The sequence below is a fragment of the Ceratotherium simum genome, chromosome 37 (genome assembly GCF_057802395.1).
Source record: "Ceratotherium simum simum isolate JZ-2026a chromosome 37, ASM5780239v1, whole genome shotgun sequence".
Lineage (NCBI taxonomy): Eukaryota > Metazoa > Chordata > Mammalia > Perissodactyla > Rhinocerotidae > Ceratotherium > Ceratotherium simum.
Window position 1 is genome coordinate 16,078,221 of NC_141936.1, and position 14,797 is coordinate 16,093,017.

The 14,797-nt window shown below is 40.9% G+C and overlaps 1 protein-coding gene across 1 annotated transcript; it reads right to left on the reverse strand.

Moving 5' to 3' along the window:
- Window positions 1-2,629: 2,629 nt before the first annotated feature.
- Window positions 2,630-10,693, reverse strand: MRPL44 (mitochondrial ribosomal protein L44). The gene is made up of 4 exons (XM_004427630.3): window positions 10,499-10,693; window positions 7,851-8,319; window positions 4,018-4,196; window positions 2,630-3,172 (listed from the first exon to the last, which is right to left on the reverse strand). The coding sequence occupies exons 1-4, from the start codon at window positions 10,675-10,677 to the stop codon at window positions 3,001-3,003; spliced, it is 999 nt and encodes a 332-aa protein (XP_004427687.2). The 5' UTR covers window positions 10,678-10,693; the 3' UTR covers window positions 2,630-3,000.
- Between the last annotated feature and the right edge of the window lie 4,104 nt (window positions 10,694-14,797).

Below are 14,797 nucleotides of genomic sequence, written 5' to 3' on the forward strand. Positions count from 1 at the left end.
TGAACTGTTCATACATGAAGTTCTTAACTTTACATCCTGAAGGGAGACAGGGTGAGCTAGCTTCTGCAGACATATTCATAGAATATTAGAACTGTAAAGGGCCCAGAAAAATCATGTCACTGTAATCATATGCCCTATACATATGTAATTTTTCCTGTATAGGGAGAAAACACAGTGCTCCCATAACGGCACTTTGCCTGCTACTTAACAGTGACATAGGATTAGAGCACCATCTTGTGGCCAAAATCTATACCACACCGAACAAAAACAGCCCAGTTGTTCCCTTCTCACTTGGGAGTTTCTAGCAATAGTTCACTTTCTCGTGACCATATAAAACATTTTGAGAATAGTATTCCCTATTTTATATATGCACATAATAAACACAGAGTATTAACTACAAAGAATAAGGCTTATGTAATTGAGCCTGTAGACATTAGTCTTACATATTTGGCCTAGGAACTTCTATTGGTACAATTATACTTGGGGCCCAGGGAACCGGAGAGTGGGAGGGAAAGGGTGTCAGAATTTCAAAGTAAATGACTTGAAACATCTCTCTGTGGTGCCAAGTTCAGTTATGAGTGCTTTTTTTTTATTTTTTATTGATGTCTTAATAAGTTTATAACATTGTGAAATTTTGGTTGTACGTTTCAGTTATCAGTGCTTTTATATCCCACCAACTTCCTATTGTCAAAATGACTCTTTTCAACGTGGATTAGACCCAGTCTTCCAAATGGTCACTGAAAGCTCCTGGTCACACACCCGTTGGTGACACCCTCACACCCCCATGTTCCTCTTGACCACACGTGAAACTTGCAGCATTTATCCTCATAGGGCAAATTAAACAGTTGTCCAGGTTGGTTCCAAGTTTCAAGCTATTTCATATGGAACTGCAAAAGTATGTTAATAATTCGTTTTCTACATTCCAGCCCATCATATTTTAATGGGTGCTTTTGAAAAGTACAACTTGGTGCTGGCCCAGTGGTGCAGCTGTTAAGTGCACGCGCTCCACTGCGGCGGCCCAGGGTTCGCAGGTTCGGATCCTGGGCGCGCACCGACGCACCGCTTGTCAAGCCATGCTGTGGCAGCGTCCCATATAAAGTAGAGGAGGATGGGCATGGATGTTAGCCCAGGGCCAGTCTTCCTCAAGAAAAAAGGGGAGAATTGGCATTGGATGTTAGCTCAGGGCTAGTCCTTCTCACAAAATAAAAATAAAAATAAATAAAAAGTACAACTTAGTTTAGTTTCAAAGACTTTACTTAGAAATGTGTTGAAATCATATTCTTTTTAAGGGATTTAGATCTCTTTACTTGCAAAGTAGTTTTTATGAACTAGAGCTAGATTTGTTCCATATGTAAATCTAAAAGCATTCAAGGTGTAGAAGCTTGAAAACCTAAGGGTGAGGATACTTCCCGTCCAACCTTGTAGCTTAAGGTCCTGCAAACTGCCCTGAAAGGGAGAAATTTGTGATCACATTATCAGCACTACTTGTGGGGGAAAAACAGGATTACTGAGTTCACAGCTGAATTCTCCAAAGGCCTTTTGAAAAAATGCTCACCTAAAATAAAATTAGAACACTCCTCTAGCTAGAATCTGCCATTTTGCATTTGCTGGATGAATAAGTAGTTGAAGGACACTTAGTCTCTTGCTTCCCAGAAACTCTACGATCTCTTTTCTCCTATGGTGTCAATGAGATACTTATCAAATCATGTTTACTTGTGGAGGATACACGTAAGTGGGGCATTTTACCACTGGGTTTGGTCCTCTATCCCTCTGTTCAATTATTAGGAGTTGGAGCTAACTCTCAAAAGAAAGGTGAAATAATTTACATTTAACCCACCAATTCAGTCAATTATGTAGTTCTCAAACCTTCCCCTCCAGTGTCTACGTTAGCTGTGATAGATCAGATATACCTCTCACACGTGACGTTAAGCCCCACTTTCCTGACTAGTCTAAGGAAAGGAGTTTCAAAGGTCCTTCGTCTTCCTTTACAAAAAGATTTCATGGCAAAAGTGCTGTCAGTTTAAACATTTTATCTCTTTTCTATTCTCAACTCCCAAGTCTCACTTTTCTTGTCAATCCCTGGGAGTGACTACTCACAGACTGAAACTAAAAATGACGACCGTTGCCAAAGAGTTAGAAAGAAATGAATCAAAGGGAATTTGCAGTTGGATTACTGAATTGAACTCAAAGGATTCCAGAACCAGAAGGACACACCCTTAAGATCTGTCCTCTCCTGAGTTAAATGTGTTCCAGTAAAACACGTAGAGCAGCGCTTGGTACACAGCAGCTGTGATTAGGATCACGGAATACTACATTGATAAACACATATCGTATTTTTCAGTTAGCATCAATATCCTAAGCTGCTTTTTTATGTTTTCTTTTAAAAGCACAAAATTGACCTTTACTGACATTTGTTTGTTTTATGGAAATTGAATAACTATGAAATAAATTAGTATATAGAATTTTAAATCTACACAGAATCTAGAGATCATGTAAATACCTAATTGTTATAATCTGTACCTTACATTTCTGAAGCTTAAGAGTTGTAACATTACTATTTTAGCTAAAATTATATTAGAGAGGCAAAGGTCACTAACCTGGTTACATCAAATTAAACTACAATGAAATATTTAGACAAAGACTAACTTTTTATTGGTATTACAGCAAAGGTCACATAAAACATATGTTCAAATTATGATACCTCAAAGCTAGAAGGGAATAAAATACACCTACCTGTACAAGTTATATACAATAATAAAATCAGGGACTTTAGGAAAAATTTATTGGAAAAACATCAAAAAAAGACTTGATAAAACAAAAATGATTATAAAGAGACCAAAAAAAGCTGACCTGATGAATACTTATTTAATTTTAGGAACTCAGAACTTAGTATGAGGAATAAGACATATTTCTGTACAATTTGAAAAATGTCCAACTCTGAACGTCTCTGACATGTGTCTGTTTTGCTCACAAATTTCAGGTTGCCACATCTTTGGCTGGTCAGCTGGCAGTGATGGTCTTTTTTGCTCTTAACCCCTCTTTGGGCTTGGAATAGTCCCAGGGCCGCCTATTCTCAGTGAACCCATAGAGTTTCCTAAGTGCCACTCGGGCAGCTTCTTCTTCTGCAACCAGTACTGTCTCCCCAGGTCCTTCTGCAATCAACTTCTTATCACTAGAAAAAACAACAACGGTAGTCGGAAATTACATGGTATTTCATAAAACACAGTCTACAAATCAGTTTTGCCTTCTAAATCTTATTTTGGCAATAATAGTCACACTAGAAGTAACACAAGTATTGCACCATTTTTTCCTTTCTATCAGGAGTATATGAACTGCTGATAAAACAGGTGTTTGAGGCTTGCCAATCTGATAAGCAAGACTATCTCATGCTTTTGCTTTGCACTTCCGTTAAAACTAAAGATGAAACTTTTTACAACACTATCCATTTTCTCCTTTGTGATGTCTCTCACTGCTCTTACACCTATAAAGACCTACATCATATAAAGATCAGAAAAATATTTACCTAAATTTTATCTTAGATATTTGCTATTTATATTTAACACTTCAATCCACCTGAAATCAACTTGGGGCAGGTCAACTGTTTACTAAGAAAATTAGAAAGTTCTCAAATGTGGGTTGATTTATACATTTTGATGGACAACTAAACCCTTCCTTTTCCAGTTCTAGGTTCAGTTGAAGCTGTTAGAAGTGTGGATTAGGGTTAAATTTGTAATACTTATGGGTCAAACCTTTTATTTTTCTACAGAAATATTTAGATTAACATATACTTCATGAAATTCTACAGTGAACAGTCAGTTAACAAAAGCTACTATTAGCAAACCACAGATTACTTACCTTCCCCTAAGAATGATGAGCAGGAAAGGACAGAGTAAATAGATAATCATGGGGATGAGATTTTTAAAAATCTTAATGCAATTAGAGGTTATATTAAGGAACTGTGTCAGTTTTTCAGGCTTCCAATCATTGCTGTGAAGTTAAGATTAAAATTTTACTAACCAATATAAACCAACAAAATACACGGGCAAAGCTGTGCTGCTTCCAGACTGCCTAGTCAGTCTAGATTCAGGAGCTGAAACATTCTTTTTCTTCAATTCTTCTATCAGGAGCCCCATGGGATTTATTATCTTCCAAATCTCAAAGAGTTCTTTTCCAGTCATTTGAGTAATTAAGAAGTCCTGCATATAAAAATATAATTTATACATTTCAATTAGTATAAACAACATAAGGACTATAATTTAAAGTACACTTTTAACAGAAATTAAAAACTTAAAGGGAGGGCCAGCCCCACGGCCTAGTGGTTAAGTTTGGCGCACTCCGTTTCAGCAGCCCGGGTTCAATTCCCAGGCACGGACCTACACCATTCATCGGCCACCACGCTGTGGTGGCAACCCACACATAAAATAGAGGAAGATGGGCACAATGTTAGCTCAGGGCAAATCTTCCTCAAGCAAAACAGGAAGATTGGCAACGGACGTTAGCTCAGGGTGAATCTTTCTCACCAAAAAAAAAAAAAAAAAAAAAAACTTAATGAAAAGACAAAATGTACTATTCTTTTTCATTCCCATCTAATTTTTCCATATAAATTCATTACCAAAATCATAGTTGCAGGTGAAATCCTGTCTCATAACTTAGAAATATATTCTTATCAGTGCAAAAAATATTGTTAAAAAGAGTCACATTAATGAATAAACAGCAATAACTTCTGGCAGAAACGCTTGTAAAAAGGCACTAAGGGCCTCTAGATTATAATACTTCATTGTCTAAGCTCATGATTTTAAAAAAATCATTTAAATAATAATTTCACATTAACTGCCTTTTAAAACTTTGACTTGAGAATACTTTCAATTTATAAGACCAAAAAAACTAAGAAACAAATTATGAACATTCAAAGCAGAAAAAAATTCATTTTGTCAATAAAAAGAATTATCTATGTTGTATAGAAAATATGAGAACATTAATTTTCATAACAATATATTGCAATTAATTTGTGTTAACAAACACAGTATGTGTAACAGGATGGGTCAATGAGGGCAAGAGGGGAGAAATTAAAAAAGAAAAGATCCCTTAGTTCACGAAATAGAGTCAATTTCATTACCACACTTCCCCAAGCACCAGAAGTCTATTTCAGCTTCATTAATAAAGACTATCAAGGTCCATTCTCAGTAGGGGATTTTGAATCTTTTAACGTACAGAGACAGAGATGCCTTATGAGACACATATGGCTACTAACCTATGTATGAATCAGTAGATTGTTATTTGCCGTACAGAATAACCAATTGTAGGGTAAGGAAAAACAATTCTAATGCCTAAGATATTACGAGGAATACAGAAAGAAATCTCAGTTTGGGCGGGGGAGGGCGGTGATTACCTATGTCTCCTTCTATTTTTTCCTATTGGCTCCTGGTCCTATTAGTTTATTATCAGAACTTTCAGTAGAGTGTGGGTTGAATACGCCAATCTCATCTCCCCAGAATATGGAGGCAGCATGAAGAAATGATGTTTCTAAAATGCCCATTTATCATGGAAATCTCCCACTTAAAACTCCTCCAACTGTCTCTACATTAGCCTTTACAAGACCATCAAATACATGCTCCTAACATGGCTAACAATAGTGCTGTTCAAATTTTCAGGTGCAGAAGTATCACCCGGAGAACTAGCTAAAACAGCTTCCTGGGCCCCACTCCCAGAGATTCTGCTTCAGTAGTCTGAAGTGGTGCCTGAGAACGTGCATGTCTATCAAGTTCTCAGTGATGCTAATGTTACTGATGCCAAATCACCTTCTGAGGGGCCCAAGTTTAAAAGATCATCCCTACACTGGCTCTTAAAGGCCCAGACTCATCTCCCATCACTTTCCCAGATACAATATGATCTGGCCACACAACATTACTTGTAGTTCCCCAAGCACAAGTCTTGGTCCTCAAAGCTTTTTCCTGGAATGTCCTTTTTAAGGGCAAGTGTCATTTCGGTAAAACTCTCCCTCACCCTGCTAGAGTTGGCTGATGCCTCCTCTGACTTCCCTCTGCACCTTTATAATAGCTCTATGAGAGCACCTCCCACACTCCACTCTACCCGCCAGTGAGCTGTGAGTAGGACCCTGAAGGCAAAGATTGCATCCTATTTAGCTCTGACTCCAGTGCTCAACACAGTGTCTGGTGCTCAGCAGACAATAAATGTTAGGTGGCCAAACGAATGAAATAAGACAATTCAAACCTGTCAGTTCCAGTATGGGAGACACAGTAATGGGAGACATCAACACTCTTCACTTAGAAACAGATATTTGAATTATCTATCTCATCTATAACTGGAACTGTCAACAGAAGCACTAAAATATCGTAAACAAATATTTCCAAAATAGTCTCATGACTATCCCGTGGAAATTTCAAAAAGGTGACCAAAAATTGTTTAGACAGTTCTAAGACTCTTACAGAGGCTACAGGGATAAAGAGAATGGAAATCAAGGGAGGACTCGGAGAATTTCTTTAGAAAAAACTATTTAATTGGGCAGGGGGGAGGTTTTCCTTTTCACCTCAAGCCTCTAGGGCTTCAAAGGGTCCACTGGCCTCTGCATCTGGGGCCACAGATCTCCAGTAAACTGGCAGCCCACACACATTCCTTGCTTAAAGGCAACAGGCTGGCAGAAGCTGCCTGCAGCAGTCGGGTAGAAGTCTGCAACTGACGTTAAAGGGACGAAAACCCTTGAGGCCTGATGTGGAACTCCCAGAAGGGGTGTTACTTTTAAAGGAATCCTATCCAGGAAACCAAAAGCTGAGAAGGGAAGGAGCCGCCAACACCCAAGTCAAGGAACACGGGTGGCAGGTTCCAGCAGGGGACACGATGCCCACTGAAGTCTGTTTTAAACATCAACCAGGTTCAGAAAGCACTAAACCTGCTTATAGCCATCAAGTCAGGTAAAATCTTCTGCTTGCCTTTCTCCTCCTCATTCCCTGAGCTCCCACTCCAGAGGGGTCAGGTAACACACCTGCTTCCCAAAGGCAGACAGGCAGCCCACCTATTACAGGCCCTAGTCGGAGAAGGAAGAAGATAGGTCTTACCTATGAACAAAGCCTGAGTGTTGGTTAATACAGGTATCCTTCTCTGTCAAAATTATCAAACTCTACCAAAACTAAATGAACAGATTCCAATAGCAAGGAATGCTGGTTTAAAGGACTCAACATTCAAATGTTTGAATCAAGGCTGTTTTTGTCACTTAAAGTGATTGTGTGGACTTTGCCTTAAGTAAGAGTGACCAAAAACTCATTTTCAGCCAATGGAGAGGATAAAAATTCACCCAGTTGATAGATTTTAAAAGGACAGGGGGAGTCAAGTCATACCAATTGCGTAAGGATTTTAATTACCTAAGTTACTGGCTAACAAGGAGTTAGGTGTCCCTCAAAGGGACTCAGAACTCCAAGATTTCCTCACTTGTAAGAGCAGAACAGCAGCTGGTACTTAAGCACCAGGCTCCCTCACCACCCTAGGCCCTCGAATAGTGGCCTCTGGCTTCACTCCTTCATTAACCATCTACCGAGCACCTCGCATGGAGGCACTATCCTTGGACCTAAGGATGTAAATCTAAAGACATGGCCGGCAGTCCTTACAAACTCACAATCAGCATTTACCACTCACCTCTGAGGACGTCCTCAATAAGAAAAAACTGGAATAATTAAGATACTACCATAGCAAAGCTCTAGGTCTTTCTCAGATTTTGGTAGGGAGAAAAATTTACACATATTGTTCTAAGGTCAGATAACAAATAAATGGATTACAAAAAAGTTTTCCTTCTGTCCACCACCAGCACGTCCCAGCACGTGCAATTAATAATCACCTACCCTGATGAAAAGTGCAGTCCTCTCGGGTCCACTGCTCTGGAGCAGGGCTCCAATCACTGCAAAGAAAGTCTGCTGCAACACAGTCGAGGGGACTGGAAATTCTGCACTCAGCGTCAACTGCTCCACAGCCAAGTTTCTAGCCACGTGACACACCACTTCCTCCCCAGTGAGAAAGTCAACAAGACTTTTAACGCCTTCAGTGGGCAAGTCTGGGAACGCATCCTCAAGAAATTGTGTGAGGCAAGTTTGTGAAAAAGATGACCCTTGTTCAGACAGTTCTCGATTATCTTTAAGATTCAGAAGAACAGCTTCTTTCTCTATTCCAAGTTTTTGGCGCTTGGCCTCCTCACTTTTAATATAGCAGCTGTTAACAAATGCAGTTTTGAGAAGATCTAAGGAGAAGATTTCCTGTAACCGATGTCCAAATGCTTGTATTTCAGCATGGTAATCCCAGTTGGGCTTCTCTGAACTGAAAATGTAAAATAGAAGACAGTAAGAGATGGTACAGAGAACAAGATGTTACTATGACGCAAACATTTTTTCATTGTGATGCAATTTTATTAATTACATAGAGGAAATAAACAAACACTGAGGGGGCTGGCCCCGTGGCTTAATGGTTAAGTGCGTGCGCTCTGCTACTGGCGGCCCGGGGTTCGGATCCCGGGCGCGCACCGACGCACCGCTTCTCCGGCCATGCTGAGGCCGTGTCCCACATACAGCAACTAGGAGGAAGTGCAGCTATGACATACAACTATCTACTGGGGCTTTGGGGAAAAAAAGGAGGAGGATTGGCAATAGATGTTAGCTCAGAGCCAGTCTTCCTCAGCAAAAAGAGGAGGATTAGCATGGATGTTAGCTCAGAGCTGATCTTCCTCACAAAAAAAAAAAACAACTGAGTTTCATTTTAATGCCAGGCTTTGATTTTCTATAAGTTAAAACTCAAGTCAGATGATTACTTGTGGTTCTTTGCTATAGACATTGTTGGATTAATTTTCCCTTTGGGCCAACTGTCACATTAAAGTCATTCTTCAACTTCAAAGACTAAGCCATCATCCTAACTTTTAGGTTCCTCATTTCTGCTCTAACCATGGAACTATGCTTTACACCTAGGTATGAAATACAAATTACAGTTTCACAAGTTCAAGCCGTAAACAATAGATACAGACATACGACAGAGACACTGCAGGCTCAGTTCCAGACCACTGCAATAAGACGAGTGTTGCAATAAAGCAAGTCACATGAATTTTTTGGTTTCCCAGTGCCTATCAAAGTTATGTTTAAACTCTACTGTAGTCTATTAAGTGTGTGGTAGCATTATGTCTAAAAAAATAATGTTTATACCTTAACTTAAAAATATGTTATTGCTAAAAATTACTAACCATCATCAGAGCCTTTAGCGAGTCATAACCTTTTTGCTGGTGGAGGATCTTGTAAAAACCACAGTATCTGCAAAACGCAATAATCTGCAAAATGCAATAAAATGAGGTATGCCTGTAAATTATATTTATCCTGTATTTTATTAAGCTTTGAAAACATCCATTTAAATTCGCTATTAAATAATCTAGTATCAATATTATAAGTAGGTTAAAAGTTTATAATCACCGCCAAGAATGACTAAAAGGTCTTTTTTAAAGAAAGACAATAAACCCAAAATAAAACTCTCCTAACTAAAAAAAGGTCAGCAAAGTATAAAGATCTGGGTTGTAAGTCCTAAGATGCATATAATTATACTATCCTTAGTGTCTTCCCACTATAAAAGCCTAGGATGACTAACCTCACAATAACCAAAGAAATGTGAATTAAGAAGAAATGCTATTTTTGGTCTACAAGAAAAGAATTTAATATTCTGTGTTGAAAGAGTATAGGAATACGACCACATAGATTCCTACTGGTAGGTGTATAAACTGCATCAACTTTTGGCGGGGAGCGCAATATTATAATAGCTATCAAAATGTCATACTAAATTTCCAAAAGAGTAACAACTTCAAAGCAAGCACTGTTACATCGCTGTAATGGCAATAACATGGAACTCAAATATGTACCCATAAATGGAGCCACAAAAGAGCGATGTGCATCTATTTGTTCTGCCAAGACTACATGTCAAAGACACATTACTAAAGAGAAAAAGATGCAAAACGTCACGTGTAGCAGGATCTCATTTGGAACTATAAAGGTCTGCGTCTCTTTCTGCCAGACCTTCTACTACCGGAACAAGATTAATTAGGGCAAAAACCTAGAGCGAAACTGTTTTCCTTTTGCTCTGCACAGTGGACTTGTGGTTGTATACAATTCATGTTTTTCTTGCCCTAAATCGCAAGGCGGTGGAATGCTTTCTTCCCTCTTACCCGTACCCAAAGAACGCTCAGGCATTACGAAACACGGCCTGCAACACCCAAGTCCCCATCAAGTGACCCTCCAGCGGCCTCATTTCTCGCAACTCGCAGCGGAGAGGATTCTAAACGGGAGTCCCGAGGCGTCGCGGGCAGCCCCGCGCTCAACCCCGCGGAGGGAATCCCTTTCCTTTGCCCCGGGCCACGCGTCCACGGCCCACGGCGTCTCTAAAGCAAAACTCCTGGGCTCAAGCGCGGCGGCTGTAGCGACGAGCAACCCTCCCCGCCTCCCCGACCCCTTCGCGAGGCGGCTCCTACCGGCGCACGGGCGGCGGCGGGCACCGGAGCAGGCGCCACCGCTCTAACTCCTTCTGGAAGCGGAAGGCGGCACGGAATCCCTTCTTCACTCCTCGAACCGGCGGCGCGAGTGCCGGGGTGGCCGGAGCCAGGAGGCAGCGAGGCCCCGGCAGCAACAGCCTCACCAGCCCGGACGCCATTGCAGCGGAGAAAGCAATGGCGGGCGGAAGGAAAAACAGTCGGACCCGTATCGCGGTAACACCTGCCCCACCGAATTGTGGGGAGGGGCGCTGAAAGAGGCCGGGGCGGGGCCGGCACGCGGAGAGCGAGGCAGCTGCGTCTGTTTTACTGCGCATGCGCAAGAGCTGGCTCTTGCCCACCTGGGGATTACTTTCCGGTGAGCTTGAGAGGCGTTAGGATCCAGAAATTTCTGGAAGAAGTTGCTTCACAATGTCAGTTGCTCTCGTGTTGCTTTCTCATCAAAGCAAAACAAAAAACCTGTTTCATGTTCGGTTTAAAGAAAACACTTTTTATCAATATTCAGTTAGTCTTAGAGTTTCAGACCATGAATCCAGCCACTATTTATGAGCAAATATTTACCTGACATATCTCCAAAAGCCTTCCTTTCCGGAGCCCCAGACTCCGGAAAGGAAGGTAGGTATTAACCTACCCAAAATTAAAATTTTTATTTAAAAACAGGCCCAGGCCCGTAGCGGAGTGGTTAAAGTTCTGTGCACGCTGCTTCGGTGGCCCGGGTTCAGGGGTTCGGATCCTAGGCATGGACCTATACCACTCGCCAGCCATGCTGTGGCCGTGTCCCACACACAAAAAAATAGAGGAAAGATTGGCACAGGTGGTAGCTCAGGGCAAAAATCTTCCTCAGCAAAACAAAACAAACAATCTGACAGTACAAACTTTTTTTAAAGCATTCGAAAAAAGACCAAAAAAAGGACATCAAAATGGGAACAGAGGAATTATAAGTCCTGTTTTTTTCTTTATCTTCTGTTCTTTAGCAATATCATTATATTGCTTTCCTATCAAACTGTTAATATAATTTTTAAAAAATCTAATATAAATTCACAAAGGAAGGCTTGTCTGAATTCCCCATTTTGAGTTGTCTGCTGAACATCTAGCCTCGCAAAGGGGCATCTCTCTCCATGGTCCCTCTACTTGTTAGGGCATCAGTGTCCTCCTGCAGTTACCCAGATTGGATTCCTATGTCTTCAATTGTTCCTGTTTCCACAAACGTCCTCTTGTTTCCAGTTTCCAAGTCCCTTTTCAGTTTATTTCCACAGCAGCTACCTGATGGCTAGCCTTACCTCTCTCCCAGGTTATTGTAATTGACCTCCAAACAGGTCTTGTACCTTCCTCCCTTCCCTGGACACAGCTCACCCCTGAAACACAGACCCAAGCATGTCACTACTTAGCTCAAAAATCTCCAAAGTCAGGATCTGACAAAGCTTCTCCCCTTGACCAAACTTGAGTCAGGCTCCTCTAAGCCCTCTTCTCAACTAGCCTTCGACCTTAGGCTTCAGTGTCCGTCTTTGTCAGGCCTGCATGACCCAGTTTCAGCAAGAATCCTGTTGAGTCAGTATAGAAAGAATCCTTCACCCTCAATATCTGATCACCCTTGATATCTAATCAAATTTCTCAGCCTCCACCCCCATCCCTCAGGTGATGTCTGATCACCCTGGCCTGCCTTCAGCAAGAATCCTGTCAAGTTAGTTTAGCCAGAATCTCTCCTTACTCCTGATGGTTCCTCTTAGTAATTTTCTACCCACTGACCCCCACCCTTCTCCTTGGCTATAAATTTCCACTTGTCCATGCAGTATTGGGAACTGAGCCCAGTTTTATTTTGAGGTCTTTTTTCCACTATTGCAATAGTTCCTGGGGCTGGCCCCGTGGCTTAGCAGTTAAGTGCGTGCGCTCCACTGCTGGCGGCCGGGGTTCGATCCCGGGCGCGCACCGACACACCGCTTCTCCGGCCATGCTGAGGCCGTGTCCCACATACAGCAATTGGAAGGATGTGCAGCTGTGACCTACAGCTGTCTGCTGGGGCTTTGGGGGGAAATAAATAAATAAAATTAAAAAAAAAATAGTTCCTGAATAAAATCTGTTTTTAGCTGCTGTCCCCTCTGATTTTTCTTTGACCGATCATACACTCGGTTTAGGTCTCTTAGCTTAACCTTTCAAGAGGAAGACTCTGAATGGTTCATTCCAGCCTATAAAAAGGTTCCCTATTGGGAGGGAGAGAGGAAAGGGAGGGTTGGGCTCATATCACAAAACAGGCTGATGGAATTCTAGGTGAAGCAAATTCTCTAAGAAAGGATGAGAGGGGATTATGGTTGGCCTTTGTGCTACACTGTATGTTAAGTATTGAAAATCCATGGACCATCAAGTGAATAAATGGATTAGAAGAAAGCACAGGGAACTGTTATTTCTGCAATATTCCATTTTTGGGAGAAATAATCTAATAATCTAGTTGGAGGATGATAATGTTAAATGAGGTGTGTCAAGAGCTTCTCAGTAATACAACAATGAGAGCTTTGTTTATAGACCAAAGATATAGATTTCAATAGATTTATGCCACCAGTGTAACTCACGGACCTCAGGAATTAACCACATTTTTTTAATTCATTCATTCATTTGTTCACTTATTCAATAAACACATATTAAGGGAACTACTTGTTTCCAGGACCCAGACTCAGAGAACTTTAATGGGGGAACAGGCCATTTTTTTTTTACCCTGAAGAATCCAATTTTCTTTGGACATGCTGTGATCCCTAACAGAAGTGTCAACAACTTTCTGGTTTTCAGTGGGTCAGGGTCAGGGGGAAGAGTGGCTGAAGTCACTCTTAGGAAGAGGAGAAGATGAGGTGATGAGGGTTCACTTTAACTCCTGGGGAACACTCGGACCCTTTGTGTTTTGACGCCAGGGATATTGTTCACGTATTCCTTCAGTGATGGTGTAGGCAGTTAGAACATGTGCACAGAAAGATGAAGGAGAACAAAGTTAGCAAGATCTATGACAGGACCCTCCTGGACAACAGAGCAATCCTGAACCATCTGAAGCGACTCATAAATACCTTATAGAATAACTAAGGAATAACTACGAAATATTGGTCTTTAATCCAATTCATGAGAAAAGTTGAAGAAATAATTACCATAAAATAAAACTTACTACAGTTATAATTGTTCAAAATTAAAAATTTTGATTTATTGATAAATTATAGATAATCAAGTCTTCCTCACCAAACCTACATCTGCAAAATTTAGTTTTGGAAAATCTGACTTAGTAGATATAAAGGCCACAAAAACAAAACAAAACTCATGATAGTAAAACTGATCAGCAAAAAGCCTTGGTAAATCTGAGCAATAAAATCTTAGTTATGAAAAACATGTGAAAAAAGATTCATGAAAATACATTAAGTAAGCAATAAAAAAATGAAAATGCAAACAATCAGAAGTAGGCTGCTTGTGCTGTATGGAAAATTGATCAAGAAATTAAATTGGCTTGATGGAGTTCACTCCAGAAAATGCTTTGTCAAAAAAAATGTATCAATGTTAGTGTAACTCTGATATAAACACTTTAATTCATAATTATGGAAGCAAAACTTCCTTGGTGAGGTAGCAGCCACCAAGATGGCTCCCAATGATCCCCACCTCCTGGTATTCACCCTGATATATAGTCCCCTCCCACAATGTACTGGGGTTGGTCTGTGTAACCAATAGAAAGCAGATGTTGTATCACTTCCACGGTTAGGTAATAAAATACATTGTAGCTTCCATTTTGGCTGCATGCCTTCTATTTCTTGGATCCCCTCTTATGGGGAAGCCAGCTGCCATGCTGTGTGATGCTCAAGAACCCAGATGGAAAGGCCCATGTGGTGAGTAGTGGAGGCCTTCTGCAAACAGCCAGTGAAGAACTGAGGTCTCCTGCTGGCAGCCATGTGGCTGAGTCATCTTGGAAGTGGATCCTCCAGCCCCAGTCAAACCTTCAGATAACTGCAGCCCTGGCCAACATCTTGACTATCAACTCATGAGAGATCCTAAGCCAGAATCACCCAGCTAAAGTGCTTCCAAATTCCTGACCCTCAAGAACTGTGTGAAATAATAAATGTTTGTTGCTTTAGGTCACTAAGTTTTGGGGTAATTTGTTACACAGCAACAGATAACTAATATACATAGAGTCAAATCAATTTGATCAAAATGGCAAAATAAAAAACATTCTGTACTCATGAGACTTAGCAGAAGGCCTCAGAGTGCTGGGTCTAGATGGATGCGGGGGATATTGCTAGACATAGAAGGGATGGAGAAGAG